Below are 14383 nucleotides of genomic sequence, written 5' to 3'. Positions count from 1 at the left end.
ATATTTTTTTTCGACTGAAGCTCAATTGACAATGTTCAACACAAAATACACGCAGTGATTAAATTGAAAACTTGTAAAACTTTGGGATTTATTTGACAAGAAAGGTATATTTGGATAAGTAACTAGCAATTCAGGAAACCAGATGACACAAGATTGAAGGGTCTATAGGCTGCTGCAAAATTCTTGGTAACTGATCATAAAATCTGGATTCTGGAGAGAAAGAGAAAGAGCCAAAGAGAAAGGGAAGTTTTTCAGAGATTGCTTGGTTTGTCTCTGGTTTTTCTTCTTTGAAGGCATCAGAGGGTCTCCTTGAGTCTCTCTTGGCCTTGTGGACGTGAGGAAAAATAGCATATTCTTGTTGACATGGTCTTAACAGTATAATTGGTTGTTGTTATTTTTGACATAAAAAGGCTTTGCAATGCCTCGCTTTCTAAGCTTTTATTGATTGACAATGCATTCAGTTTAATACGTGGTTTTCAGTAACATTTGGATACCTAATTCCTTTCAATGTTTTATTCATATAAGTACATGTTTGTGCCTCCCACGTTGTACTTTTTATCTTCTTGGATGATAAACCTTAGAGATCCATGCATGGCAGCTTTGCCTATGAAGGTGGCTTTTTCATGGGGAAAAAAAAAAGAAGAAATTATGTGACACTTGTATCAATAGTTTTTACAGTTAATTATGTGAGACAAATTTGAAAAATCTGAAAAATTAGAATATTTAGAGCATCTATTGGGAGATATACGTAGTTTCTTTTCCAAAGTGTTTATTAGTAACACTAAAATACAAAGAGTCTGCATACAAAAAGTTGAAAAGAGACCACTTATCCAAAAAAAAAAAAAAGGCCATAAATTACGATAAACATAGGAATCTCTAAAATAAGGAGAGTGGCTCTTACTCTAGGTTGGTTCCTATCGTATGTTATTTAATATTGATTTTTTCACATGAAAAAAATCCACCGTAAATCACAAACATTTCTAAGCAAGCGCTAGACACAAATATGAAAATTCTAGCATCAAACAAGTGGGTCATCCTTTGGGTTTGTTTCTGTCATCTGTTACTTGGTATAGGATTTTTTTTATGAAGAGTCTACTTATTGTTGATTGCCAATATTGCAAGAGGTAAAAGAGCCCAAGAAACGTGTAAATCATCAGCAGTTAAAAGAATGAAAACATGCTTCTCAATGGACTAGCATTAGTAGTTAACATGGTGCAAGTTAACATGGTGCAGAAGGAATGGTACAAATACACATCTCAAATAAACAAAAATGACAAACATAAATCAAAAGTACATGAAGATTCTACCTGAAGGAAAAAATATAAGGACATGGTTGCCCCTCGCCTACAAAAAGACCAACCTCAGAAGGAGGCAATGAGTAAACAAACAACCACGACAAGGTTATATTCGTTGGAAAACCTTCTCAGCTGCTGCTATCGTCTGCTGAATATCCTCTGTAGTATGTGCTAAGCTGGTGAATCCAGCCTCAAACTGAGAGGGGGCAAAATAGACACCTTCTTCCAGCATTCCTCTATAAAATCTTGCAAACTTTGACGTATCACTCTTCTTTGCATCATCAAAGTTATAAACAGGGCCATCAGTGAAGAAAAAGCCAAACATCCCTCTGATATAGCCACCACAAATTGCATGACCAGCCTTCTTTCCAGCATCCACAATCCCTTGAATAAGTTCACCAGTTACCTTGTTCAAGTAATCATATGATCCTGGTTCTTTCAAACGCTTAAGAGTGTGAATCCCAGCAGTCATTGCTAATGGGTTTCCACTTAGCGTCCCAGCCTGGTACATTGGTCCTGCGGGTGCCACCATCTCCATAATCTCCCGCCTTCCTCCATAGGCACCGACTGGCAGGCCACCACCAATGACCTTCCCCAGTGTAGTTAAATCAGGAGTTATGCCAAAATACTCCTGTGCTCCTCCATATGACAAACGAAAACCAGTCATTACTTCATCAAAGATGAGAAGAGCACCGTTTTCTTTAGTGATCTGGCGCAAGGCATCAAGAAAACCAGGTTTCGGTGGAATAAACCCAGCATTTCCAACAACAGGTTCAAGAATAATGGCAGCAATTTCATTTGTCTTAAAGAGGTTTTCAACAGTCTCTATGTCATTGTAAGGGGAAGTTAATGTTTCGAAGGTAGCTGCTCTTGGAACACCTGGAGAGTCAGGGAGACCCAGGGTAGCAACCCCACTGCCTGCCTTAACAAGGAATGGATCCGCGTGGCCATGGTAACAACCCTCAAACTTAATGATTTTCTCCCTGCCAGTGAAAGCTCGAGCCAATCGCAACACACCCATACATGCCTCAGTGCCTGAATTGACAAAACGAACCATTTCTACACTTGGGACTGCTGCAATGACCATTTCTGCCAAAACATTCTCTAGCAGACAAGGTGCACCAAAGCTGGTTCCCTTCTTCATTGTCTCAGCCAAGGCACCCAATACCTACAAGTAAGAATCTAGAAGATTACAAACTAAATTGTAGATCATACAAAATTTCCGATACCGTATTCTACTTCCTTTTAGCTAATTATGGCAGGTATACCAGTGAACCAAACATGAGTATGCGAAGGAACCAACAAAAGCCTAATTGACAAACAAATGTTTTCCCCCTTGGTAGACAGACTAGACAACTCTCAAGGAATTCCTAACTCAGAACATGACATTAAACATCGTAATAATCAAACTGGAAAGGAAAACAAAAGGCAACATAAGTCTATACGAAAGGCTACAACTTTTTCCAGAAAAGTTGAAAAGACCATACTAATGGCCTTGCAGATGACAAATTCTTATGCAATATATGAAAAAAAGGGAAAAAAAAAGGAAGAAAAAAAAAAGATCATTCCAAGGGCAAGAAATCTAACAGAAAATAAGGGGGTTTGCCTGCAAACACCTTATGTTAAGTGTGGCGGATTATCAAGGTTACACTTAACTAGTGAGATTTTCAGACCAGTGTAAGTTAGTAAAGGAATAACCTTGTCATCAGCATGACCAATGATAGCAGGTCCCCATGAACCAACATAGTCTATGTATTCATTACCATCTATGTCCCACATGTGAGAGCCCTTAACAGAATCAAACAGAATAGGTTGCCCACCAACGGATTTGAAAGCACGTACAGGGCTATTTACACCTCCGGGCATTAGTTCCTGTGAACATGAATACCACGATCAGATCATTAATAAACTATAAACAAATTATACTTTTTAGAGCGAACATAGAGGAAAACCAAGGTGTAACTGGGTACTTATGACAAAAGGAAGTCCACATGATTCAAGCAAGAGGCTGCATTCATAATTTATCACCATAATTGTTTTGATTTACTAGAGTTAAATGGAAATTAAATATAAAAATAGGAACTATAATAGATAATAACATCAACAGCCTTATGCTTTCTTGTGAAGAAAGCCCAGTAGCACTGTAAAAAAACTAAATCATGTTTGATAAAAATTTTGTAAGAATACAAAGAAAATCCAATATACATAAAAATTTGGGAGAAATTGCACACTCAATGTAAAGTCTTTTGATGCTCAATGTCTCTATCCATCCAAAGCTGCCAAAAGCTTAATGTTTACAACAGAATTCTAAAGTCTGTGCATGCCATTATAAAAGCAGCAAGCCAAAGGGTGTAATTTACAATATGCAGTATAGTGTCACTTATGAATGAGGTGAGGTGAAGAGCATGCAAGAACAACTCCAAGCCTCCTCTTAACTTTCAAGGTCTGTAAATTGGTTGTGGTGGAAGGTATTTGGACAGCTTTCAAATAATCTATTGACTATTTGTCCCAACTCTAAGTACACGAACACTTCACTCTCAACAACAGTTACGGGCATGACAAAAATAAATAGATCAACTGTAAACCTTACTCAAGAGCAAGTGTATGTTTCGAGAAACAGCAGGAAACTAGGAACTAATATCCCTTTAATTTGTGTATACGCAGTCAATAGCCTGATCATTTCACGGCTGAAGAGTAAATTGTCTAATAGGTTCTAAAGTTTACAGCAATGCGCACTTGATGTTTTAAATTTCCTTGTCTTAGAAGAAGACTGGAATGGAAACTCATTTGCAGGAACTCACAGTTACCACAGGTCATTCTTCATTATCCAGTTAGTTTGTTCATTCAAGAGAACCTCTAAACCTCCCCTCCTCCTCTTCTCTTCCCCAGCCTCTTGCTCCTAAGAAGCAAAAGAATGACTTTATTATCACCTAAATTACTAGTTTTATCTTTTTCTTAATGTCTCCAAAAACCGAACAGCGCATTCCCTGTAATCCTTTCATCTTTCTCTAAAACTTCTTTTCATCCTTCTCTTAATTGCTGCATTTTTCACTTCATAATCAACTACAGTGTAGTCTCCTTGTCCTTCCAAGAAAAAAGCAGCCTTGCAAACCATTATCATGTTTATTCAACCGCATATCTGATGATATTTACATTAAATAGTTCACATTTGCAGAAATATTAATAAACCAGTGCAGTAAAATCAACATTTTCCTTGGCTCATAACATTAACATTCAAACTGACATTCAGATATCAAACACACATTGCAGATACCAATCAAAGCCCAAATCTTTTTCTCTTTCTATGCAAAACCCTTCTCCAGATTCTCAAACAATAAAACAAAAAGCTGAAAATAGACAAGAAAAACTCAGTCATCCTATTTATCCCAACAATCAAGCACTATCAGTATGCAAGAAGATGATATATGCTTACCTTGGCTTTGCTGAAGGCTTCTTCAGATTTCTGAAGAGTGTAAGCCTTTTTCTTCTCGTCAACTGGAGTAACAGCCATCTTAATTCTGAATTTTCCATTGCTATTAATACCAGGAGAAGAAGAAGTAGATAGAGGTGAAGCCATCCCTATGCCCACCCATCTGGGCTGCACCCCAACTCCAGCCATCACAACAGACATCTTCTCTGCAGCCTGCTCCCCCCCTCCTTTTTTTTCTCTACTAGTTTTCTATTCTGCCTGGGTTTGTGCAACTTTATCCTTATGCTATATGTAATCTGTCCTGCCCTGGCTGATGGAGAATTGAAGATAGGGGGAAAAGGCAATCCTGTTGGCTGTAGTGGGAAAGACCTCTTGTTTCGCTGTAGTGGCAATCCTATATGCAATCCTGTTACTGAATTGGTTTTTATTTGTTTATTTTGATGTTTATTAATGTTGCCTTTGTTTGACTAACGATATTTAGTCCTACCCAAAAACAAAAAAGACTAACGTTATTTAGGGGTCGTAGGCGGCTCTTTTCTTTTTTCCAAGGCTTCTACCTTTTTACTCTTTGCAGTGGAAAAATTAATGCCTTGTTTAGATTGAGATTTTTCACAAAAAAAAAATTAATATTTTTTTTGTGAATGCGTTTTTTATTAATCTTTTTGCTTCACATATATTAAATCGCTACAGTTTATTTTTTGAAAAAAATTTAATATTCTATGCACTGACAGCATATACATTTTTACTATTTGATATATGACACATAATTCAAATTTAAATCTAAAACTCAAATTTTGTATATGTATCATGCATTCAACCATGATAGTAATATATACGATGTCAATGTATATAAAATTTACTCAAATAATAATCCAAACACGTTCTAAGACTAGGATAAAAGGGAGCATAATATTTTTAGTTTTGGTATAAATTTTGACAAATTACCAATGCCTTGTGAAGCAATTACTAGCGTGCAGTGTGTATCAATACAAGTAAAGGTGTGAAACTCTTCAAGTAAAGCTTATGGCCTGAATACAAAACTATGGGGAAAAAAAGTTGTTGACCTTAACCTCATTTTGGTTAAAAGGATCTAGTTGCAAAACAATTCAGACTTGCAAATTCTCCAAGAAAATGAGGGAATTAGTTTTCCTAATCACAACGATTTTTTATTTTTGTGTGAGATTCGGTTTAAATCAATTGTGGATACATCTAGACATAACCAAGAAATTTCCATAAGCATATCCAACATACTTGTTTATCAAATGAAAATTAGGAATAGAGGAAAAGGGAGCATAAATGTTTTTATCAAAGGTAGAATATAAGATTTGGACAAATTTGGCTTGGACAAACTAATGCCCAATTAAAGTAATGACTAGCGATGAGCAGCATTAGTTTTGCCCCGGGGTGTTGCAACAATTTCTGTAGCTGTGTCGGATTGTACAAGGGCTGTAAATTCTATGGCAATGCACACAGAATAATTGACTACTGAGCTTCTGCCAAGAAGATGATGTAGACTTTCATTTTTGACGGCACATTAGGGGCCCAAATGAACAAGGGATTATAGATAACAACAGTTCGGAACAATGTAACGTGATATTTCTTGTATAAGGTGTAACCCTACATGAACTATTTGTAAAACTAAACAATAAAGACGTAACTATTACACATGAGACTTACATGAACAATAACAAAATATCACCCCTCTACTTGTTGTAAGGATATACAAGAGGTTTACATAGAGTTATAAAACGTTCAAAAAATGTTACACTGTTCAGAACGGTTCGCGTCCATGAACAAGATAATTAATGTAAATGCAGAAGTTGTAGATTCAAATATCTGTAGTTGCACAAAGCTAACCACTTTTGCTCTAATCATGTCATCATTACCAACTGGAGAATGATTATACATCTTTCAGAATAAAAAATTTATCTACATATATACAGAGATTACGTGATAAATCTATTCATATGCATTGAATCAAGTTATACAATCTCATGCCGTTTTTTCCTGGAACTTTTCATATACATATTGTTATCAGATAATGAAGTATAGGCATCAAGTTTATCAAAAACAGTATAGGCATCCTGTACTATCGGTATACAGCAGACGTCCTGCATGAGCTCGTCATAACCCAGAGTAGCACACCTGAAATATTCCAAATGCAAATTACCGAAAAAGCGTAGTCGCTGAAAAATTATTTAACAAGAACCTTCAAATTTCCAACAATGTTCAGTACAAAGTTTGAATGCTCAGAAGTAACGCCAACTGATTTTGGCTTTAGTCTGCTTTGAATGAGAACTGAACTTGATTTTCGATTCCAGTTCTTTTGCTGACAAGATATACAACTCCAGATGGTATGTGATTCTATACATTTTCTCTATACTCCACCTTTGAGAAGGGGAAAATGAGAAAAGTCATGAGCGAGACCCAATTTTGACTTGGGGAAAATGAGAATAAATTAGGAGGGTGTTTTGGTTTTGGGTAGGGCGGGGAAGTAGAGAGCTTGAAGCATGAATTGGATTCTGCAGTCTAATTTGATGTCAATTATCAACTTTGTGAGTACAAAAACCCCAAACATCAAATGGGACGAAAGTATATCAACAAGGTCAAGTCCTTATAGCTGTCAATGGTCACTTGCATTATAGGAATGGCTCCTTCTGACATTGACCCTCTCTATAGGAATCGAGTCTAAATGAATGTTTGAAGCAGCTGACTTTTTCGCAGAGGCTACAAATTTAAAGGAGTCAGATTGATTACTTTGTACAGTATGAATCTGGTGAAGTTGGGTACTTGGTTAAGATGATCTACATGTGATAACAAGTGCTACCAAGAATTGTCCAGCATGCTACATACTCTAAGCTATCTTGCACTGATCAACAATTGTGACTCAGTAACTTGCTATCCCAGACAAGTAATCTACTTAAATCAGTTTATTGCATGCGTTCATCAATGCTTAACAACGAAATGAGCAAGAACACTACTGCATGTATGAACTAAAGTCACTTTTTTTTTTTTTGTGTTTACATCAAAGACACAATTTCAAAAGGCTGAATACATTATGCATGCTAATACAGGAGGGTTATGCACCTTCAATGTTCCAACATCAAAGACACAATTTCAAAAGGTCTTCTCTGTGCTACTTGTTAGCTGTATGGCCCTTTAAATGTGGCTGAAAGTTGTAAAGACAGCGCATACCAAATTTACCTGCTTCTAGTATTAACATCAAGTTATATAACCTTTAACTGGTGCACCCAGGTCATGATAGATGAAATAAGGGAGTTAATGCATTTTTCTTTTGTCTATTTTGTTAGTCTAGAGAAAATATACACCTTGTAAAATCGTATGGATTATATAAATATGCAATTTTCTAGAGATACCAGTTCTGTGCAGGCTGTGCCTGCTTGCTGCTATTCAGTAAAAAGAAACTTGTATAATCAAGATTATATTCGACCATAAATTATCGAAAACAACTCAAATCTCTCCACTGGGGTGAGATTGATGAGTCAAATGCACCTGCAGAATATGAGGCATGACTTCCAGTGTTTTTACTGACAGAAGAATAGCGCGGAAATGACAGTGAAAAGAGCTGGATGCTGTAACTAAATTTTGTAAAAATCCATTCCCTTAAATTAGATGGAAGGGAGCACTTTCAAAGGTTTCCACTGTATATCGGGGAGCTTTATGGTCTCTAATGATGTGGTTTTTTTGCATGAGATGAAACAAGAGGCCCAGTTGAACTTTTCCTTTCCTCCTTGTACTAGAACTATAAGCAAAATATTTCCTTGAACGATACCACATACCACTGTTAAGAGACTTATTTGACAAAAACACAGAAACCACAACTGCTCCAAGATTACAGGTAAAGAGTTTCCAATGGAAACTATTGACCAACACATCATATTGATGAGGCACCCACATTCATTTTTCATTTTTCAAAGGTTAGATCTATTTCTCCTCAAGATTATGGAAGACTGCAAAATGATTGTAATAGAAGAAGACAATTTTGATGTTATCAAAAGAAGAATGTTTTTGTAAATCATATTTAACAAGAGATAATCTCTTTGCCCGTTCTTCACTTATCTTCCAATAGACTTTATACTTTGCAACATTAATTATGAATGAGAACAACAAAGGTTAGGAACATCTAGTAAAAGGCTTAACAAACTCTAGCAACATTTTCAGATAAACACTGGCCTCAACTTTGAATATATGTTGACCAGAAATCAAGTCATGAAACCAAAGAAGATATTCAAATTAACAGCATACCTTGAGAGCACCATTAGCCTGTCCCACAAACAGCTTTCCTTCCCAGTAAACTAAAGCAGTTACAATAGAATCAACAGAAACTGATCCAGTCAGGGTGGCTTCTGTTTGGGTACCATCTCCAGAAAGCTCCTACAAATTAATTATATTAGTTGCAAATCCAATAAGGGACCAAAACGCCTAAAAACATAAATGGAAAAGAAAAGGTGTGCCTCATAAAAAAAAAAAAGAAGAAGAAGAAACTTGAAATAAAATGCTATATTCCTCTCATCATTCTTCATGCTACCAATTAGAAGCCAACTAATAGCATGAGTTCATAAAAGTTCAAGAAATGATCAAAGTCTTGATGGCCAATATTTTTTTAAAACTAAACTTGCATTGAAAATAGATTCAGAATCCAATATCTGGAGTTGAGCCCAAGCTCGACAAAACTGATTTGGATGGATAAATACAATTTTTTAATACGTACTAACACACTGACAGTCTTGTCCCAACCCCCGGTGAAAAGCCACTTTCCACTCTTGTTAATGGAGAATAAAACACCATTTTGAACTTGAGAGGACTTCACAAGCACATCATTGTACCACATCTGCATCAACAAAAAATACTATCAGAGAAAACAAAATGGCCTTTGTGTAACATTTTCTGAAGCAACAAAATACTTCAGATAATGTAATGCTGCTAACAATATATGCAAACAAATAATCTAAGAACTGCTACTAAACAGAATTCTAAGAATGACAAATGTTTTTACTTATAGCAAACGAAAAATGTAATGCTGATTTCCACATTTAACATGAAAGATTTGATGCTGATTTCCAGTTCGAATGATACAAAGCAATAGTCCTTGTAGAAATTATACACTACCATGACATAGCCATTCTCCTGAGCCACAAGAAGCAAATTCCCATCCACAACAAGACATCGAACAGGACTCAGAGCATTAGGTCTTTCATCCTCTAGTACAGCCAAAGGAGTGTGGTCATTTAAAGACCATAATCGAACAGTTCCGTCCCAACTTCCACTGTACAGAATCCCATTGGAAACTGCCAAGGAGGAGACTATTGATTTATGACCAGTCATGGTGCACATCAAAGAGTAATCCTGAAGAAAATTAGATGAGGTCAAATAAATATAGTTTCTGCAGGATAACTTGGGGAAAAAAAAGAGCAATTATATATAAGGCATTGCCTGCAATGACCAAGCTTTTATTGACCTGCTGCCACTGCCAGTATACAGACATCCATTACCAGAAACAGCTAGGGCCTGAATACCACTGAAGCGCCAATCTTTCTCCTCAAACAATTTCCTTATTGGTGCTGTATCCAGGGGAAATTTGGCACTCCAGATGCATATAACACCTCCATTATCAGCACTTATGCACAACGGTTCTCCTTCATCCACAAAAACCACTGCTGTAACTCTATGTTCATGGCTTCTAAATGAATGGACATGAGAAAAATCCTGAAAAAATAAAGCATTGCAAAGAAGCTCAATCTATGCATCCAAGTTTAGAAGAAATCATGATGCATCATAGCAAATTTTAAAAGGAAAGAACACTATATGTTGAAGCCTCAGCCAATATTGCATGCCTCTAATTTGCATTTCTTGTTTTTCATCGTTATACGTACACCATAATTCATTAGTTCCAAATATTTTTCAAAATCTCATAGATGATCTCCACATAAAAATACCTAATTTGTTGGGAAAGATTTTGTGTGGTCCCCTCATAATCTTTAGGAATCTAAACCATTTTATGCCATTTAATTATTTTCTACAATTCAAAATATGCCGTTTGATAAAGGAATCATTGATCATAATTCCCAGCATTCATACCGCAGCTAATATGAAATTTGTTATTTGTAGTAAAATACACAGTAAATCCATGCAGGAATGAATGATTACGCCAAACAAATCTCATTCAAAATGAGAGCCTTAGCTATGTGAATTGGAAGAAAACTGATAATAGGGTTTTCGTACATATCTTGGGTTAGAACAGCATAAAGGCTTGAAAGCACAAATGTATGATAGAGTTTGAACCCAAAGCAGAGTAAGGAGTAGGCTATGGAATTGATTTCATTAGCGTTACTAATTGAGTGCCAGAACATAGCTGTGCTGTCAATAAGAAGGTAGCCAGTGCCTTTTGAAGCACTTTCTAGCTAGTGTCAATTGTTGACCTAATTCTATCTTCATAGATTTAAAGAGACATTTTATTACAAAGTTTTGTTATAACAGGCCAACAATGGCTCCTAAAGAGAATGCAAAGATGTGAGTAACAAAGCTTAGCACATCATTCGACCATGTATTCTAAAGCCCCTTCACTTATAATGATTAAAGGTCAAGATCTTCATCCACTACCACGATACTCACTCTCTGCCTTATGTTTCAAACACCTATCCCTAGGAAGATAATTACAGGTTCCATCATTTAGTCATTAACAGAAAATTGATCCTATTTCCAGATAATATCTCTTCCCAGACAACTTTACAGTAGTCTATCACATTCAAAAATCAGAAGCAAGTTTTATCATTAAATGCAGACAGACCCCTTCCACAACAATCAGCCTGCTGAAGAGGTATCAAAGTATGGATTCATCATCAACAAGACCTTCATTCAATCAAGATAGAGCATTAATCCCAGTTATGAATTCATTACAAGAACAAAGCATTCGGCCAACTATCACCATGGTTCATTCAAAGGGAACTAATCACAATTACTTTGCAAAACACTTATCCCAATGAGAACATCTATGGGAACATATCATGAGGCAGATATTTCACTCACAGAAAAACGTTCCAAGGGACAAATATAAGATATCATAGTGCATATATCTTAGCGGTGGAAAAAGCATACTTAAAGACAGTTTCAACAATCAAATAGTTTTAGTTTTGCCTTACAGTACCTATAGGTAATTGCTCCTGAAACAAACAATAAGCAGATAATGTCATATCTGCAAGCCCAAAAAAGCAATCTAAAAAGAAGTTCCCAGTCAGCTGTGTACCTGCAAAGACCATACATTGACTATTTTGTCATGCGCAGAGCTGAAGAGAAAACCCCCTAAAAAGGAAAATTTGAGTTTAGCGCAATGAAGTTCAGAGCATACAGGAAATAAGAACAAATTATGCTGACACAAAACACAATCATCTCAATGCAAATTCCAACTTCCTTCAATTTAAAAAACTAAAAAATGAAGAACAACAAAATAGTGGGCAACAACAAACGTGAAAATATTACCGAAAGAATTATGTAAAAGATTCAGTTAGCTATCCCTTCATAAGGGACTCCACTTGTATGGCATATTATGCAGTAACCAGAATAACCATTTTGATATCACAGCAAAAACTAGAATCAGAAACAACAATTGCATCACTTGCAGGGAATCATGACCATACCGAATCAGGATTTACCTTTCTGTCTCAGTATGTTAATTCCAGTCAAAACTTCAAAATAAACAAATCAAACAACCCATATGAAAAAGCAAGATCACATAGAATAATTTATTTTAAGTGATATGAACCATTTGCAAAGCGTCAAAAAGTAGCATCCTAGTATACGTCATACCTCCAACAGCTAATCCTGAGATACAATCGAGATGACCCTTCAAGTTAATGCACTGGGCATGACCATTGGAGAGGCCATTAACGTCACCATCAACCGTCAACCCCTCCACTTCATTTTCATCTCTTCTTAATGAGCCACCTGCAACATGTCTAGATCTTCCTTTCTTACTCTTCATTGATGAATCACAGAGATTCCCGAACAATATACAATGACTTGGGATCCTCCTGATCGCATCAATCTCTGGCTCGAGTGATATATCAAGCTCAGGTAGAATAGTCAATTTCCTAATGCATTTCCATACTTCAATTAAAACTGGTCGACTTCCAGGATCGAACTCCAAACACTTGCACAGCATATCCTTCAGAGAAGCAAATCCCAAACGTAATCCACCTTCTAACAAGCCAGCAATTTTCTCCTTCCAACCCATATACAAGTCCACATAATTACAACCCTTTTGATCATTCACTGTACTGAAAAGACACTTACAGTAATTATTCATCTCTTCAGAGAATGACTTCCCAGCAAGAAGCCAGATAAGAACACAAGCTAACGACCAAACATCCGATCCGAATCCAACCTTATATTCCAAACTCCCATCCCCTAACTCAATACCCTGATTCCTTAACGACTCAATTACCACCTCTGGACTAACAAACGCAAACTTCTTGAACAACTCATTTTCCAGCTCCTCATTTCCACTGATCGCCCTACAGACTCTCCTACCTACTCCCAAAACCTCACCAAAATCGATGAAAACACGACCAAATTCATCCAAACCAAAACAATGGACGCTCAAACATCCAAGGACAAATCCTTCGACATGTAAATCATTAACCACTTCACATATCTCCATTCCAATCAACCCAAAACCACCCATCTTGCTCACTTTATGTCCCTCCTCTTCAATTTTCGCCAAAAACCCCTCTTCCAATTCCCATGTACTCTTCGCTAAACCCCTGCTAAACCTCTCAAACACCATAAAAACACCATTGTCTTCCTCATTACACCAAAACCCACAAATTTTTCCAACTCTTTTAATCTTCAAACTTTCTTTCAAAATCATTTCCAATTCATCTCTTTCATTTTCTTTCATCAAAAACAAAACTTTCACGATCTTTGCTTCATAACTGTACTTAAACTTACTACATAAAACCCCCTCTTTTCCATCTTGTCTTTCACTTTGATCCCTAAAAACCCCAACTTTAACGAGACCCACTTTCTCATTCTCCCTCAAAATACACCTAACATCAAAATTATCCACATTTCTCACAATTTTCCCATAAGATAAACCAAAGAGCCCATCTTCCTGAGAATCCGTTCTCTCAACCAAAACGCAGTCGTTCGGCAAAACCCAATTCTTCCAATTCAAGTAAAATTCACGAGACCATAAAGTGGGCATGAACGGATTAAGTTGGGGTGCCGATTCTTCCCGTGGAGTGACCTTTTTGGGCCTGTCGTCCGGAGGGTGGTGGGGATGGACGAGAGAGGAGGAGAGGCGGAGGAGGTCTATGTTCTTGGGGAGGGAGGAAGGGCGGCCTGGTAATTTCACAATCTGAGTGCATGAGGGGCACCGGATGGTGTTGGGGAAGGGGTTGGGCAGCTGGGAAATACAGACTTCGCAGGTCGAGTGGCCGCAGGAGAGGACTCGGGGGACAGATGAAACGGCGTCGTAGGGGTTCAAGCAGACCGGGCACTCCGGTAGCTCCGGAACCTCCATGGCAGTAGCCAGTTGACTAAGGGAGCAACTGCACAGGAGAAGCTTTTGGAGCAGGTTCAATTACCCACGTGGTAATTTGCTGAAACAAGCAGCAGGAGAATTGTTTTTTTTTTAATT

At 37.1% G+C, this 14383-nt stretch overlaps 2 protein-coding genes across 2 annotated transcripts; both read right to left on the bottom strand.

The window, feature by feature from the left end:
• Window positions 1-1177: 1177 nt before the first annotated feature.
• LOC113748963 (glutamate-1-semialdehyde 2,1-aminomutase, chloroplastic-like) lies at window positions 1178-5081 on the bottom strand. The gene is made up of 3 exons (XM_027292573.1): window positions 4729-5081; window positions 2994-3167; window positions 1178-2463 (listed from the first exon to the last, which is right to left on the bottom strand). Exons 1-3 carry the CDS (start codon window positions 4924-4926, stop codon window positions 1402-1404), a joined length of 1434 nt encoding a protein of 477 aa, XP_027148374.1. The 5' UTR covers window positions 4927-5081; the 3' UTR covers window positions 1178-1401.
• A 1376-nt stretch (window positions 5082-6457) lies between these two features.
• Window positions 6458-14343, bottom strand: LOC113748960. Its single transcript, XM_027292571.1, has 7 exons — window positions 12550-14343; window positions 11990-12045; window positions 10180-10452; window positions 9856-10092; window positions 9458-9577; window positions 8992-9120; window positions 6458-6870 (listed from the first exon to the last, which is right to left on the bottom strand). Exons 1-7 carry the CDS (start codon window positions 14264-14266, stop codon window positions 6850-6852), a joined length of 2553 nt encoding a protein of 850 aa, XP_027148372.1. The 5' UTR covers window positions 14267-14343; the 3' UTR covers window positions 6458-6849.
• Window positions 14344-14383: the final 40 nt, after the last annotated feature.

This window comes from Coffea eugenioides, chromosome 10, assembly GCF_003713205.1.
Source record: "Coffea eugenioides isolate CCC68of chromosome 10, Ceug_1.0, whole genome shotgun sequence".
NCBI classification, from domain to species: domain Eukaryota; kingdom Viridiplantae; phylum Streptophyta; class Magnoliopsida; order Gentianales; family Rubiaceae; genus Coffea; species Coffea eugenioides.
The sequence above is the reverse complement of the archived record's forward strand: the minus strand, read 5'-3'. Positions and strand labels throughout refer to the sequence as shown.